Raw genomic sequence first — 15267 nt, 5'->3', positions numbered from 1 at the left:
AGTCCAGTGTTATTTGCTGTTTGGAATTCTGTCTTACCACAACACATGCTCCTCCATTTTTGTCTTGTCTATGCAAATTATAGTACAAACAATTCTAATAGAAAAGGAAAATCTGTGTGATTAACCTCTGGGTTAAGATTACTACCAATAAAGATTTTTAAAGTTGCCTAAATTTATTTTTGTATTTCTTTTAATATATTTTTGAGTGACAGTCTTTGAAACTCCATCACTGTATATTTAAGGTGCTTGATATATTAGTCCTGTAGTACCACTGTCATTGCTTTGAACTTTTTAATGTCCAACTAAGGACATAATCATATCATAATATCAGTGAACGTTATCTAGGGAGTCCAGTTTATCTCATTTTCCATGTTCAGGCTTTCCTGCAGAGAACCGTAAATTATTTTATGGGGCTATCCAGAGTCTGCAGAGAAACCAGGTTAGTTTGCCTCAAGGTTCTCAACCTGCTGAGAAGGGAAGTTCTTGTCGGACTGTTACTCAGTGATCCGAAGATGTGGCAGAGTGGGGAGGGGAGGACTTCTGATCTCCTGATGACGTGTTTGAGGATAACTGTTGCCTCCACGAGCTGCTCAATTACCCCTTCATCTGCACAAAGACAAACTGGAAGAGATGCTGGTTCGAGAAGTTCAAAGCTCCATGTGCTGATGACCAGCTTTCGAGTCAGTACAGAGGGTGTTAGAAATGGTTGTTCTTACAGCTTCCCAGGGCAGGAGAAAGCACTGGAAAGAGAACACTTTTTTTTAAACTTTACTCCATATCTAAATTTGTACCACATTCTACAACTACCTGAAAGGAGGGTGTAGTATGGAGGGTGTTGGCCTATTCTCCCAAGTAGCAAGTGATAGGACATGAGGAAATGGCCTCAGGTTGCGCCAGGGGAGGTTCAGCTTATATATTAGGAAGAAATTCTTAATGGAGAGTGTTGTCAGGCATTGGAACACGCTGTCCAGGGAAGTGGTGGAGTCACCCTCCCTGGAGGTGTTTAAAAGGCATTTAGATGAGGATCTTAGGGACATGGTTTAGTGGCAGAGTTAGGTTATGGTTGGACTCAATGATCTTAAGAGTGTCTTCAAACCAAAACGATTCTATGATAAATCTGTTGGACCCACTGAGCAAGACAGGTCTACAGTCTCTCTGTAGGTTGGCAGGCTTCAGCAGACAGGCCACGGGCCAAAGTCTGGAGGGGCCCTGTGGACAGAACTGCTATGCTGCATGAACTTCATGCCCTCTACACATCAGCAGGCAGCACCTACACGAGGGTGTCTGGGGAGGTTAGTGCCTACGGGCAGGAGAAGACCCATCCTTATCCCTGCAAGCATATAACCAAGCCTCCTGGCACTCAGGGCTGTCTTGAACTGAATTTGTACAGTCAGTAGCACTACGTAATGTCTTTGGTAACTGCAGTCACAAGGGAAAACATTAGTGAGTGGATGAGCCTTAGCTGAGGTCTGCTATTTGCTGAATTGATAATAGCTAAGAATAAGATGGTGCGGTTTTGTGGTGGAGATGGTATTTTGGGATTTGATTTATATTTATTTTAGAGGTAGTGCTTTAAATGTAATGTTAAAGCTCATAAAAGCGTCCTTTAGAAACAGGAAATGTTGTGCCAATTCCTTTCATGAACCCAGCTGCAGTATCTGCACATTTATGGTTTAAATCTTGTTTTGCAGCCTCCATCACTAACATCGGAAAGTCCTGTTTACCACAAACAGCAGTGATGGTCTATGCTCAAAAAGGCTACTGGACTGAAATCTTGTTCTCTGCCTTACAGAGTAAAGCCATGGAAATATTTCTTTCTCTGTCCTTTGGACACCGTACTTATAATCAGACAGCTCTTCCTGAAAGCGATGAGACAAAAGTAATTCAAAAAGCTTCATGTTTTTACTTGTTAGATCAAAGGATGGCTGACAAGGTAGTGAAGATAAGTCTTTAACTTTTAAAATTAACAATGTCGGAACGTTTCATCATTTGCTGGTTAATCATTGCTTTGGACCAAGTAAATGATGCTTCATCTGATAGAATTAATATGGCCATATTTAAAAGGATTTAGAGAACTGTCTGGTCATTTAATATAGGTAATTTGTAAAGTACTGAATTTAATTATAACATGGATTATCATCTTTAAAACAGTTAAAAGATCACACTCCAGTTTCTAAAGAGAAACTGAGCTACAAATATAGGACAGATTGCTGGCTTGGCAAATTACACGTATTTAAAGACTGTGGGGCAAAGACTTTTTGGTTCCTTGCTTAGTCTGAGGCTTCTAAACCCGCGGAAATAGGAACCAGTGTACTGCCTTTTATGTGCCATTTTCCCTGGTGTCCTATGCATTCACTTCTTTGGTTATGTCTTATTCATTTCCAGTGCTCCTTTACACTCAGCAAAAGGACTGCAATCTTGTGATTAGTGTATGATAAAAGACAGGAATGAGGAGCTGGGTAGTGACAAGCTGTTTCTTTGGGCTTTTAGTCACTCCTCTAATAATTTAACATGTGTTCTCTATGGAACTTGAACTCTTGCTTTGCATAACGAGAAAAAGAGCGTGTGTTTATTGAGTGCCTGAGATGCTCATTGTGTTGTGAATGTAAAGCTATTCATACCAGGTTGCTGTGCTGGGGAGAGCAGCCTTGGGTTTATAAGCTCCAGCATACACAGATACCACTAAATCCATTTAATCTTACTCCTCTGAGAATCTCTTTGGTGTTTCTGTTGCTATTCATGCACATGAAGGATTTGGTAAACAGGAAAGTTGCCTCATGGACCAGAAGCCCAGGGAGAATTTCCCCCTTCAAAGAAAAGATACTAGCAGTCCATGTCATTGAGAATCATTTGGTCTTTTGGGGGTTCATGAAGTTTGTTGGGTTGTTTTAAAAGTAATTTAATGGGCAACCAGTTCTTTCTGGTAAGGTCTAACGGATTATCCTTTTAAAGAAAGTACCTTAGTTATGGGAAAAAGAAGGGAGTGGTGGGAGGCCCCAGGTGCCAGGGTGATACCCCTCTGAGATGACCACATAGGTGGGCATGAAGAGATTTGTGGCAATCAATGACGACCAGCAGCTGGCACTGAAATATCTTAGTGCCCTCTTACATGTTCTGTTGTTTGAGGTGTGAAGTTCGGTGATCCCTTGATGTATTTCACAAAGGTAATTGCTTTTATGCCTTTGTAAACTCAATGTTATTTCACTTCAAGGCTTGGCCTGGCCAGGAGAAAGAATTACTGTGTGTAGCTTTCACCGATTAAAATATTGACCTCAAAGTGTGTCATGCTTTTAGAAAATAATAAAGCCGGTTTTGCTTTGAAAATAGGTAGCACTGCATGAATTATGCTGACGTTCACAGTTTATGCCATGCATATTGTGTTGGGACTTCTAAAGAATTAATTTGTGTACGTTACAAAGTGGGTGGAGATTTTAATCTAAGCTTGGGTATAGTTTCACCATAAAATACACGGCCGTTCTACTCATCATACTGTGATACAGAAAATTGTGCAAGATATGTTTTGAAAATAACCTTCTGATGATTCCTTGTTTACTGGGTTAGGATGTAGCTTTAAGCATAGGCACTACAAAATCTAAATAAAATTTTTCTGCCTTCATTCTGCCACTGTTAAAGATCAGTCTGGCAGAGCTTTGTTGTGAGGAAAAGCGCTTCCTACAATAGCTCAACAACTCATTAATACTCTGATGTCACTTTTTTGGCTGAAAGTTAGGAGCTGATATATTATTGGAAGGAAGGAAAAAAGTTAGAAAATACATCTCAGCTAACCTAACACTTTGAGGTTTTAAGGTAGCTTTGCAAATTCTGGTTTATTTGCCTCTCCTCTCTGCATGAATTGTCTGAAATACCGAACTCTGCTATGTCTGCTTACTCTTTTGTGCTTTCACAGAATTCTCAATTCATTCTCTCTTGTCTCTCTCCCTTTGTTTCCCTCTTCTCTCTCTCTGTCTTTTTGGTGGGGTACCCTGAACCTCTCGAGCAGTGCAGGAGGCCGAACAGGAAGATGTAAAGGTGGTAGTGGATGCCCAAGCTCCGAAACCAACTAAAAAAACCAAGGCAGCAGCTGCGAGCTGTCAGACTGGCAGCACCAGAAAGGAGAAAAAAGGGAAACACAAAGGTTAGCTGCATGTGGCTGAATGTCAGATGTTGAATTGACTGCAAAATACTTCTTGTTATTTTGTTGGGGGTTTTTTTGTTTGGTTTGGTTTGTTTTGTTTTGTTTTCCTTTTTTTTTTTTTTTTTTTAATTTGAATTTCTGAAAATTGCCTAAGAGTCATTTCTGGATATTTTTATGAGATTAGAAAATGTGAGTGACCTGATGTTGTCTTGGCATGTACAACCTGGGGGAGTGAAGGAGGGCTAAAATTTGTAAGCTGAGTCTTTTCAAAGGAGAGTGTTTGTTCCAATAAATGGGCATTTCGAAAATCAGTTCAACAAAACCAAGGTAACATCCTCAAAGGGGTTCTTCAAGCTGTTACTTCAGTGTTACTCTGTCCTGCCTGGTTGACACACGGGAGCTGTTTGTATGAAAAATTTTCTGCAGTGACTCTGGATACGATTAGGTAGACAAAAAAAATACACCGTTGATAATGACAAAAGGGTAGGGAGAAATGACATTACCATTATCAGATTTACTGTTTGAGCTACATAGACCAGATGGAAGAAGTAACATGAGCTACTTTTCAAATTATATACATACATGCACACTCACAAAAAGGGAGAGGTTTTTGTACCACATACAGTTTCTTTTTATTTGATGGTGAATGACTAATGACATTAATACCTTTCCAATAATTTTCAAATCTATTTAAAGAGAATGAAGAAAATGCAAGTGGTAGCAGAACCCTGTAGTGGAACTTGTATTGATTTTTCAGTTACTTTTAAGAGTAAATGTGATCCTTAATAAAAGATTTTATAATAATATTGAATGGATTTGCTAATAGCTTCAGATCTAATGAAAATGGATGATGGTTATATGGTTTTATACCATTTTATGGCATAAGAGATTTTGTTGGAGGACATTCATTGGTAATTAGACCAAATCTTGGAAGTTTTAGGTTCTGCTTTTAGCTTTGCAATTGTTTTAGGTTTTGTCTCCACTCTGCTCTGACTGTAACCTTTGTATGTCCTGTAAAGGAGCAGGATGGATGCTGAGGGGTGGATGCACTTTACATGCTAAAATAGCATTTTAAAGGTTTCTGTTAGTATTTAGCTATAGTGAGCATTAAGTTTCTAAGAATAGCCAAGCTCTCTGTGATTTAAGAAAAAAAAGAATCTTTAGACCAGATCCTATGAATAATAAGCTAATTCAGAGCAAAAATCATTGAATTATACATGAATAGCTCTTGAAGCTGTAGAGTAATGATCGTACTCTGGTCTTAGATGTGTAATGCTTTTTTTAAGTGGCTCGAAGAATGATGAAACGATGATCAGAACAATGTGCTAAAGACAGAAGCAAGGGAAATATTAGGTTTAATGGGGTTACGCTGACATAAAGCAAGAAAAGGAAAATGGCTAATTGCTCATATAGAGCTGATTGAGCCTCTCAAATTAGGGGTCAGTGCACTTTGTAACTCTGTGATGGGCAGTACGGTGTTTAGCAATTTTTTCTACATCTGTGATTATTATTGGTATTCTTAATGGCAGTATCTAGCATAGACTGTGCCAATTTTTAAAAAGAAATGTCATTTTTGTGGGACGGAGCCTGCAAATGCAGCAAACTGATGACATTTTGTAGTAGCTTAGTTCATTAAACTGGTATTTCTGAAAGCTTTGGTCTCACAGTTTGTTTGCCATAACACTCAATAAGAGAAAAAAACCCCGAAATGTTGTCTTTGCAGTGGGGATAGTGGATCAAATTCTGGTTTGATGTTTGATGCTAGTAAGGGGTGATTAAGGGTGCTAGTAAACCTGGTGTACAGGATCATTGGATGGTTCAATGGAAAAACAATGCAAACAAGTGAAAATGCAGCAAAAACCTATGAAAAGTATGCACCCTGCCTAGTATTACAAATACAAAACTAGAGCATCTTCAGATCTCAAATACTTTGATTCTTTAAAACCTGAGATTCCTGAAAGTATTACAGGTACGTAGTGGTGTGAGCTTTTTTCTCCTGATATAGGTTTGTGAAGAAATTAGTAAATATGTCAGATAAAATGCTTTTTTTGGTTGTGTGCAATGAATGGGGCGAAAACAAATCAGGAAGATAAAATGGAACCTTTAAAAGAAAAAACAGAAAACCATGAAAAGCCATGAGTTAATTCAAAGTGAAGTCTGATACAAAAATTCAGGAATCATTCTGTGAAAAGCTGATGTTGGGGGTTTGTGTTTGGTTTTGGTTTGGTTTGTTTTTTCCCTTAGCACTCTTGCACTCATAGCATGTAAGTATACTCTAGGAAAACCCTTCTCTGAGCTGCACTGGTTCACACGCTGTCATGGGCAATATAAAAGAAGATTTTTGTCACTGAAATCAGGAATCTGGATGTGTTCAAAACATTCAAATAAACGATAACTTCCTGGTATTTTTTTATTTATGTTGTACACTTAACATATATAGGATGTTGGGTATTCCCTGCTGTCTTTATGCCATTCAGAAAGCAGCCGAGCTGCTCTGACACCCAGCACCCTTTCTGCCAGGATGGCTACTGCACGTTTTGATTTGCTTTGCTCCTTCTTTTCCCTCTTTCACGCCTGTCTGTCTGTTTTGATTTGTGCATCCTGTCCCATTTTTAGATGTAACAAGCAACTACATTAATGCTGGCTGGCTAAGAGAGCAGCACCATTTGCTGGATAAGAAGCATCTTTTCTCACGGTAACGCTTCCTTCCTGACGGAGGGAGGGAAATTCATGTAGAGCTGATTTATCTCAGCTTCCCTGTGCATTAAAGAGCAAGGGTAGGAGGAACAATGAGTGAGTTTCCACCAAGAAAAGTGCTGTTATTTCCAGATCTGACAACCTTTTCAGGCTATGCTTTGGCAGCACATGAACTTGATTGTGAAGAAGTCATTTTGACCTCCTCAGGATAGAGATTTATGAAAGTACGGTTCCTGCTGCATTTTTCTACATTACATCAAGGTGAATTTAGAGGTTGGTGCTCAAGCATTTGCTTTTAGTTACTTGATCTGGTGTTAGGAATAATCTTTCTTTTGATGGCAATTCGGACTAAATCACCTGGAGATGTCCCTTCCTAAAATAATTTCTATTTGCCCCCTTTCCCTATAAACAAATCCCTTTGTGATTTTTCAGTTGCTTGAGCCCGTATCAGCGGATGGCAGCCTGGCTGAGAACAGGCATACGCTGAGAAAAAATATTGACAGTTACAATGTACTTAAGGTTATTTAGTGCCAAAAAATAGACATAAGAAAAAAAAAAAAATATATATATATATATATAATTCAAGCAATGAAGTTTTAGATTTCTAGAAAATGATAGAATCATTCCAGTGAAGAGACCCTCAGGATCATTGAGTCCAACCATAACCTAACCTAACTCTAGCATTAAACCATGTCCCTAAGAACCTCATCTAAACACCTTTTAAACATCTCCAGGGATGGTGACTCCACCACTTCCCTGGGCAGCCTGTTCCAGTGCCTGACAACCCTTTCCATGAAGAATTTTTTCTTAATATCTAACCTAATGGAATATCATGATATTTCATTCTAGCAATTTTATTAGAGCTTCCTAAGCACTTGTTCTGAGAAAGAACCTTTTTCACTTACTGATTTGTGCAATTCTACTTTCTTGTACCACTGTTCTGGAAGTAAATGTTATTATCCTCAATGGTCACACTACTTGATAAATGCAGATTTCAAAAATATAATCAACTGTTGGTCTGTCTTTTTAAACTTAAAACGTAGATCACTTCAGACAATAAAAGCAGAAGCAGGGTTTGCTTTAAGCCAAGTTCTTCAAAGGAACACTGTCAGCATGTTTGGAGAGGAAGGGTGTTCTTGCTGTAGAACCCTTGTTGTATGTAACTGAGGTCAGAAAATGTGGCTTGAGATTTTCTCTTCCAGATCCCTCCTGCCTGACCTCGATCAGTTCTTCAGATCTGATCTGCAAAGGACTTAAGCATAGTCTTAAAACTTAGTCTGTGAGCAATATGTCTGACTTCATATGTTGAGTTTGTGTCTTAAATGCTTTATAAAATAAGACCAAGAATTTTTGTATCCTGGATTTTGCAAAGCAAAGACAGAAATACTTATTTTCTGTGCTATGTTCCTTTCCTGATGTGTAATCTTGTTTACCATTCACTCACTAATCTGTTAGTTCTCCCTGATGTACTTTTCTTTTCAGCTTATTTTTTACTTCCTTAGTTTGCAAATGTCCTATGAAGAAACTCTTAATTTATTAGAACAGTTATTTTCAAATAATTTAGAAATCTGTCTTTTCATGGTGTCCTAGGTGCAGTAAAGACTCTCTGTAAATTATCAGTTAATCATTCTTTCCTGTACTTAGAAGTTCAGGTAAAAGAACCTTTTCAGAGCAAAATGTGTGCATTTGACCTTCTCCCCCTACCCTTCCACCCTCCAAAAGTTCTAAATACTCTTGCTTGATTATCTCTTGAACAATGAAATAATAAAAATTGGGGTTCTGGCCTATCCTCTTTAGTTTTCTTATTCTGCTCTAATATTATAGTGTCATTAGACTGTGATGACTCTGAGAAACTTTCTGATGGGGTGTCTAGAAATGCTTCATTTCTGTCCAGTTTTGAAAGGAATTTCTGCTCAAACCCATTACAGATTCCAGGTTTACACGGGACTATTCAACAGACTGATCTAAGCCATGTGTTCAGCATGACTATACCCTTAGTTCCCCACTTGCAAATAGGGTTAGGAAGTGTGTTTACTTCTTGCAAAATAATTTTGAAGATTGTGAGGCTGAAATAGAAATGCATGAGGCTCTAATGGATACCCAGAAGTGCACTTATAATGCTCTACTAGTGCCGTTGTGGGAGGAAAGGGAAAAGGAAAGGAAAGGAAAGGAAAGGAAAGGAAAGGAAAGGAAAGGAAAGGAAAGGAAAGGAAAGGAAAGGAAAGGGCATGGGAAAGGGCATGGGAAAGGGAAGGAAACAAAAACCCAACACAAACCCAAACAACAACTAAAATGCCAACATAACAAAAACAAATAAAAACCCAAAATAAACAAGAAAAAAATGAGTAATAATAATAAGAAAAACAACAAACCGAACCAAAAATGACCAAACCAAACCAAACAAAACCAAAAACAAACACCAAACCAACCTCTAGATCCTACAGATCCAAGAAGGGGAGGGATATACTTCAGGATCTATAGCCTCCAACACACGTAATCTGTACTTGCTTAGTTTGTCAGAAATAAATTTGGTAGCTACACCTTATAGAACTGGTATGGCTCGTCTGTATTCATTTTAGCATCTGTCTGTAGGATGTATCAAGAGGGTTGGAAAGTGTCCAGCAGAAAGCGGCTGGGGCTGTAGGCCACGGCAAAGTATGCCTGGTGACCCTCTGTAAAGAGATTTCCTTTAATTGCTGGATTGGAACAATGAAACAAGGTCTTGACTTCACATCCTCAAAATGTATTGTCATTGCTAAATCTGAAGAAGCTGAATGGATTTGGGGTTGTTGGTCCATCCATTAGAGGCAGAGTTTCAAACAGGCATAATGAGGTATCATAAAATGCATGAAAGCTTAGATTTATTTCTCAGAAGTCATAAACACTAAGCAAAAATTTTTCACTTTATTACTTTCTCAAGGCTTCAGTAGCACTTCTTTCTTTATTCCACAACTTTTCCTCTCGTTGTGCATTCCAGACTTGAATTATGTGAATTTTGTGCATAGATAGTTAACATTTTGTGTATTTAAAGCAAAATAAAATAACCCCTGTCTAAAAATCCCATGACAGAGACTGATGAATTCAGGTTATAAAAACATTCTATGAGCTAGTTTAGATTACAGACTTTTGAGAACATGGTACTTTGTATTTATAAATATTAGCTAGGTGCTAACAGAACATAGGCATTGATAAATAGTAGTTTGTAGGATTGAAATGCCAGTGAATGCCTGTTTTCTGTTGCATTTTCTTCTGTTATCTCTTTGTGTTCATGTCTGGTATCTCTGGGTGTCATCTGAGATGTGACCATGTCAAAGTTTAATGAAAGGCTTTTACTGAGGGTCTGATGTTCTGGGGGTTGTTTCAGTTTTCCTCTTTCCTCCCTTCCCCCTTTACAGCTGCCTCTCAAAAATTCCTTTCCTTGTTGGCAGGTACTCAAGGACATCTCCATCAGTTTGGGTTTTTTTACCTGACTTCTGGGAAAAGTTGTAGAAAATGTTGACTGTAGCAATAAAGTCTTTCTTTTTGGCACAGCCCGCTCAGCTGCTTTGCCAAATGACCTTGTCCTTAAACTGGGAAACTCGTAACTATAGAGTGAATGGTTTAGTTCTTTGCACAGTGAACCATCCTTCCAGTAAGTGGGTGGAAAGGATTCAGTGAGACAAAGAAAGAGAGAACATCGGGAGAGATCCAGCCTGAGTATCACAATTATGCAAGCTTGGGAGTGTTTTTTCAGGCATTAGGTAGGTGATGGTAGAGCTGCCAAACTATGACTTGCAAAGACACGTTTATATCATGTGATATAGAAAAAAAGAATTGTGTATGTATGCTAGCATTTACATATGCAAATGTAGCTACAAAGATGAATGCACACACACAAATACTAAACAATTAATGCTGCATTTACCATGAGCCATCTACAGTATTCTAATTCAGCAGAGGTTCTTTTTTTTTCCCTCTCTGTCTGGCTACGTCTTCCATTCACTTAAATGGGGTCACAAGTAGAATCATTCATAATGCTTAATAACACACTCTACCAGTGGTGCACTCCTCAGAATACTGAAATGGATTTTTCTTCTCTGAAATTGTGACCTGCCAGTGTAGCCTTTGTCCTAGTGCCTAATAATACGTGATGTTCCTGGCGGCACGGGATGCGAGCGCAGGTGTTCCGCAGGCGTCAGAAAAAAGCAGCCTCGATGCAATGTCTGATGCTGTCGGAGGCATTTCATTTGCTGCAGATCAGCGTCTGCTTTGAAGTACAATAATTAAGGTGTTTTGTTCCTTTTGAAATGAGTTCTCAAAATCGGGTTTGTATAGTCCAAAGCTTAATAAGAGGCTAGATTGATATGCATGAAGCATGTGCATCTTGTTAAATAGATGATGCTTAGCACTTTGGAAATTCAGAATATTAAGGTAAGAACCTGACTTTAGGTAGCCACTTTAATGATGATGGTTAATACGGTTAAAACTGTTAAAAATACCACAGTCAATCTGAGCAGCAGCCTGTCTGTTCCAGAGCACCTTTGCTGTAGTGCTTATCCTGAGATAACTCTTAAGAAATGTGCAATTCTATTCACTGCCACGTTCTACCTGCAACGTAGGAAATTATACTGCTCATTCTGCATCACACAGAGCTCCTGTCTGAAATTCTTATCCTTTCAAGATGAGAGGAACATTTCCATGGACTTTATTTAGTCTTTCAAGGTCGGATGGGCAGATTATTTGTTGTTAGTTTTACTGTAAGTAAATCAGTATTTACAGACTTGGTGCAGAAATTGCCAGATAAGTAAGGGTCTGCGTGGTGCAGATCAGTCAATATTTCCGTCTGATCCTGAACTCGGTGAATTTAATACTTCTGCAGTGCTGGACTGCATCTCGTTAGGTGGCTGCATGGCCAGTGCTGCTCCAGTTGCGGAGGGTTCCAACCGCTCTCCTTCCCCTCGTGCTTCCTAGCGCAGCGGCAGCTCGTGTGCCACAGCACAGTTAAGCACGCTAAGTGTATCATCCAGTTGTCTTTTAATGCAAGTTGACAGCTGCTGGCGAAGCGGATTGAAATAGTGTTCTTGGAGACTTCTGCTACAGATCACAGTCTGAAAAAATCCCAGTCCCTACAGTTCCTTCTTACAGGATTTATTCAGCTCTGTTTGCTGTGAGGAGCACCATATTTTTTTACTGGACTAGCTCATTGTAATTCTTGCTAGTTTTCCGCAACGTTACTTGCTTATTAACAAAAATTTCAGAACAGCAACAGTATACAGGTTTATGTTATTTACTATATCTGTACATTATAATATTACCCTTTTTATTGGTGCAAAGATGCATTTTTATATAGCTGATTTAGTAGTACATACCAGCAGTAAGTCTTAACTAAGAGCTGAAGTCCATTTGCAATCTGATGTTTTAACTTGCTGTCATGAAGAAAAAATATAAATGAAGTTAGCTTGTGATAAGAACACACCACATCCCACCACACGTTTTCACTTTTCTGTCTTCAGAGGCAATTTACAGCCATAAGGAGTAAATAGCTTCTTTCTGGCTGTCATCAGAAGCCACAGAATCATGGCATGGCTGAGGTTGGAAGGCGCCCCTGGGACTGTCCAGTCCCACGTCTCTGCTCAGAGCAGGTGCCCAGGACTGTGCCTGGTCGGGACCTGAGCATCTCAGAGGATGGAGGTTCCAGGGAATATGTGTTATCTTGTTCATAGTTTCACTGTGATGGTTTAACTGTCACTATACATATTTAGGCTTGTTAACCCGCTGCTCTTCCACTGTTACATCTACTTGTGAGTTTTCCAGGTAACTGAAACGTGGAAGCATAAGTTCCTAGTGGCAGTCTTGTGTATTAGGGAATATGGCACAAGTTGGACTCAGCCTTAGCTCTTTCTGGACCAGTTGTGTGTCCTCATGAAAGCTGCACCTGTTCTTTTTTTTTTTTTTTCCTGGTCCTCCCTAGTGAATTTCTTTTCTGGTTAGTTTTCAGTGCTTCTGGTCCATGGATGGGTGTGCTTTGGGGTGCAGAGGGCAACAGTGAAGTCCTGATCGCGCCCTGGAGATTCTCTAGGACAGTATGTGGGGAGTAAGATGTTTGCCTTGGAGGCTGTTTTAGTCTTAAGTCCAGAAATGCTATTGAATGTGAACCTCTGATCTCTGCTGCTTAGAAAAGATGCTTTTCATGAGCGAGCAGTTCTCTTTTCAGTAACTTCTTGACACAAAGACAAATAAGGCTTTTGCTATTGTCTGACAGGGATTGATGGCCCAGCCGCTTTTCAAGATGATGTTCAGAAGATAGGAAGTCAAGTGCAGATTCTCACTGTTGGACAGTCTAGCCATGATGAAGATGATGGAGAGAAAGTGGCCAGTGGCCAACAACAGCAAAGCAAACAAGATCTTAGAACAGCAATGCAGAAAAAAGGTAAGTAGCAAAAGGTGCCTTCCTGTTCTCATTGCTTGCTTTATGTGCCTTGACTCCTTTTCCTATTCTCACTCTCAGCTCTAGCCTAAGCAGAGATTGTTACTCTTCCTTTTCCTCAGGGCCTGTTGGCCTATATTCTATTATCTTAAAAAAAGAAAATAAAGAAAAAAGAAAAAAGAAAAGAAAATGAAGTTCTCTCTTGCCTCAAGGAACAAGAAGCCCCCAGGCTCTCAGGGATGTGGCTTTCCCACCTGCAGTGCAGTGCTGCTGTTAAGGTACCAGGCAGATGCTAATGCTCACATCCATCTGTTCATATTTTTATATTATACAACTCTGGAAATCACTTACTTGAAGGTTAAAAAAGAGTGTAGAATAGCAACATTGAGACTAGAATATTAATTTTAGTTTTGTTGTCAGTTAAATGTTGTTCATGATTTGTGTTCATGCTTGCAGAGGTGAAAGTTACAGCACTGTGTATTCTGCAGCGTTTCCCATGCATAGTCCTCGAATGTTCTGGCATTTTTTCTAGAGGCGTGCATGATGTGTGAGATAGATTGTGTATGTACACATTCATGCATCTGTCTCTTCCTTCCTGCACTGTTACTTCTTTCATTAGACCTTAACCGCAGGAAGGAAAAAAAGTCCTGAAATCCTCACAAAGGTTTTTCTCAAGGCTTTTGCTTTGGAGTTGTTCTTCTTCAGTGTAGAGCTTTTGAAGCAAAGATGGCTCAAGCCAAGAGTACTCTGATGCTTTAAGAATAAACTCTTTGTGTATAAAGAGCAAAATGTAAGTGCAAACTTGACTCATCTAGAATAGACTATTCATACTTAAATGCCCATCTCCTGTCTGCTGAGCAGTTCTCACTAAGATTCATTTTTTTCTGGGATGTTACTCTGCAGATGTGAGCAACTTCAGCTGAAATGGGCCGATTTTCCCCAAGTGTGGTATTTCCTGGGCATTTCAGTTGGAGGGATGTTGGCATGACTAATAGGTTCTGATCTGTGTGGCGATTGTGTTGCCTTAGACCAAGGCTCAGAATATGTAATCATCAGGCACACTACTTACTAAAGCTGATTGACTTAAAGACTATCAACAGACTTTTCAAATTAGGTCAGAGCACTCAGATTTGTACTCTGGGGGACATTTCTATTTTTGATGTTTTTTCCAGGTTAAGGTATATTTTTATTCTTCCCAGTTTTTTGTTTATTTTTTTAATAAAAGCAGTGGGTGCTGGAGGGTTTTTGGTTCGGTTTGCTTACGTTTCGCTTTGTTGCTTAAATACGTGATAGGACTTTTTTTTACACAGGTCTGAGTATACTCGTGATCAGAACAGACACTGCTAAGAGTGGACCACTAGTATGCTTCAAGTCGGGGGGGGTAACTTTTTTTAAATTGGAATGCTGAGGTTTACTCATTTTTATAAACAACAGAGCTATGCTCTGTGAGGCAGAAAGAAAAGTATTAGGATAAGACTGCAACTAGCAGCATCTTCATTAAATGTTTTTACTATGCGTGTATGGTTTGCCACTTGATACTAGCAGAGGAGGCTTGTTAGAAATTTTTGAGTATCCCAGTGTTTGTGGAAAACTTCATGTAGAGCTGGGGCTTCTTGTGTGGATTCCCACTGCTGCTTCTCCGCTTGTGGCGTGTCCCTCCTCGCTTCTCCTCATTGGTCTGAAAAGCATTTAGAATTGCTGTCTCCCATCAGTTCATCTCTTGCATGGAACAGGAGCAAGAGGAGATGAACACACGTAAATGCTTAGTGGCCCAGTGGGAAGGGCTGAGTCCAATCAGATTTGCACAGCCCGGACTTGTTCCCATTCTGCTCTTTGACACCAACTTTGTGGAGAGAACCTCTCAGAGCATGTGTCGCTGCTTCCCCAGCGAGTCCAGTTCTGCTACAGGACAGGAGGTTATAGCCTACCTGAGTGTGAAAGGAACATGCCCCTTGCAAGAAAATGCCAAATGTTTTATTTTATTTCACCATCTGTTGGAAATTGCCATACTAGAATCCCTTTCTTCCTG

General features: G+C 39.5%; 1 protein-coding gene across 7 annotated transcripts in view; it reads left to right on the top strand.

The window, feature by feature from the left end:
- TUB (TUB bipartite transcription factor) overlaps positions 1 to 15267 on the top strand; it is a 168711-nt gene that overhangs the window by 127298 nt on the left and 26146 nt on the right. For 5 of the 7 annotated variants that reach the window (XM_071808927.1, XM_065838500.2, XM_065838503.2 and 2 more), the window contains exons 4-5: positions 4001 to 4135; positions 13074 to 13241. In XM_071808927.1, coding sequence (XP_071665028.1) covers positions 4001 to 4135; positions 13074 to 13241 — 303 coding nt within the window. The remainder of the gene's footprint in view (positions 1 to 4000; positions 4136 to 13073; positions 13242 to 15267) is intronic. The other 2 variants (XM_065838504.2, XM_065838505.2) reach the window with 1 other exon arrangement.

Source organism: Patagioenas fasciata, chromosome 5 (genome assembly GCF_037038585.1).
Source record: "Patagioenas fasciata isolate bPatFas1 chromosome 5, bPatFas1.hap1, whole genome shotgun sequence".
Taxonomy (NCBI): Eukaryota; Metazoa; Chordata; class Aves; order Columbiformes; family Columbidae; genus Patagioenas; species Patagioenas fasciata.
The sequence above is the reverse complement of the archived record's forward strand: the minus strand, read 5'-3'. Positions and strand labels throughout refer to the sequence as shown.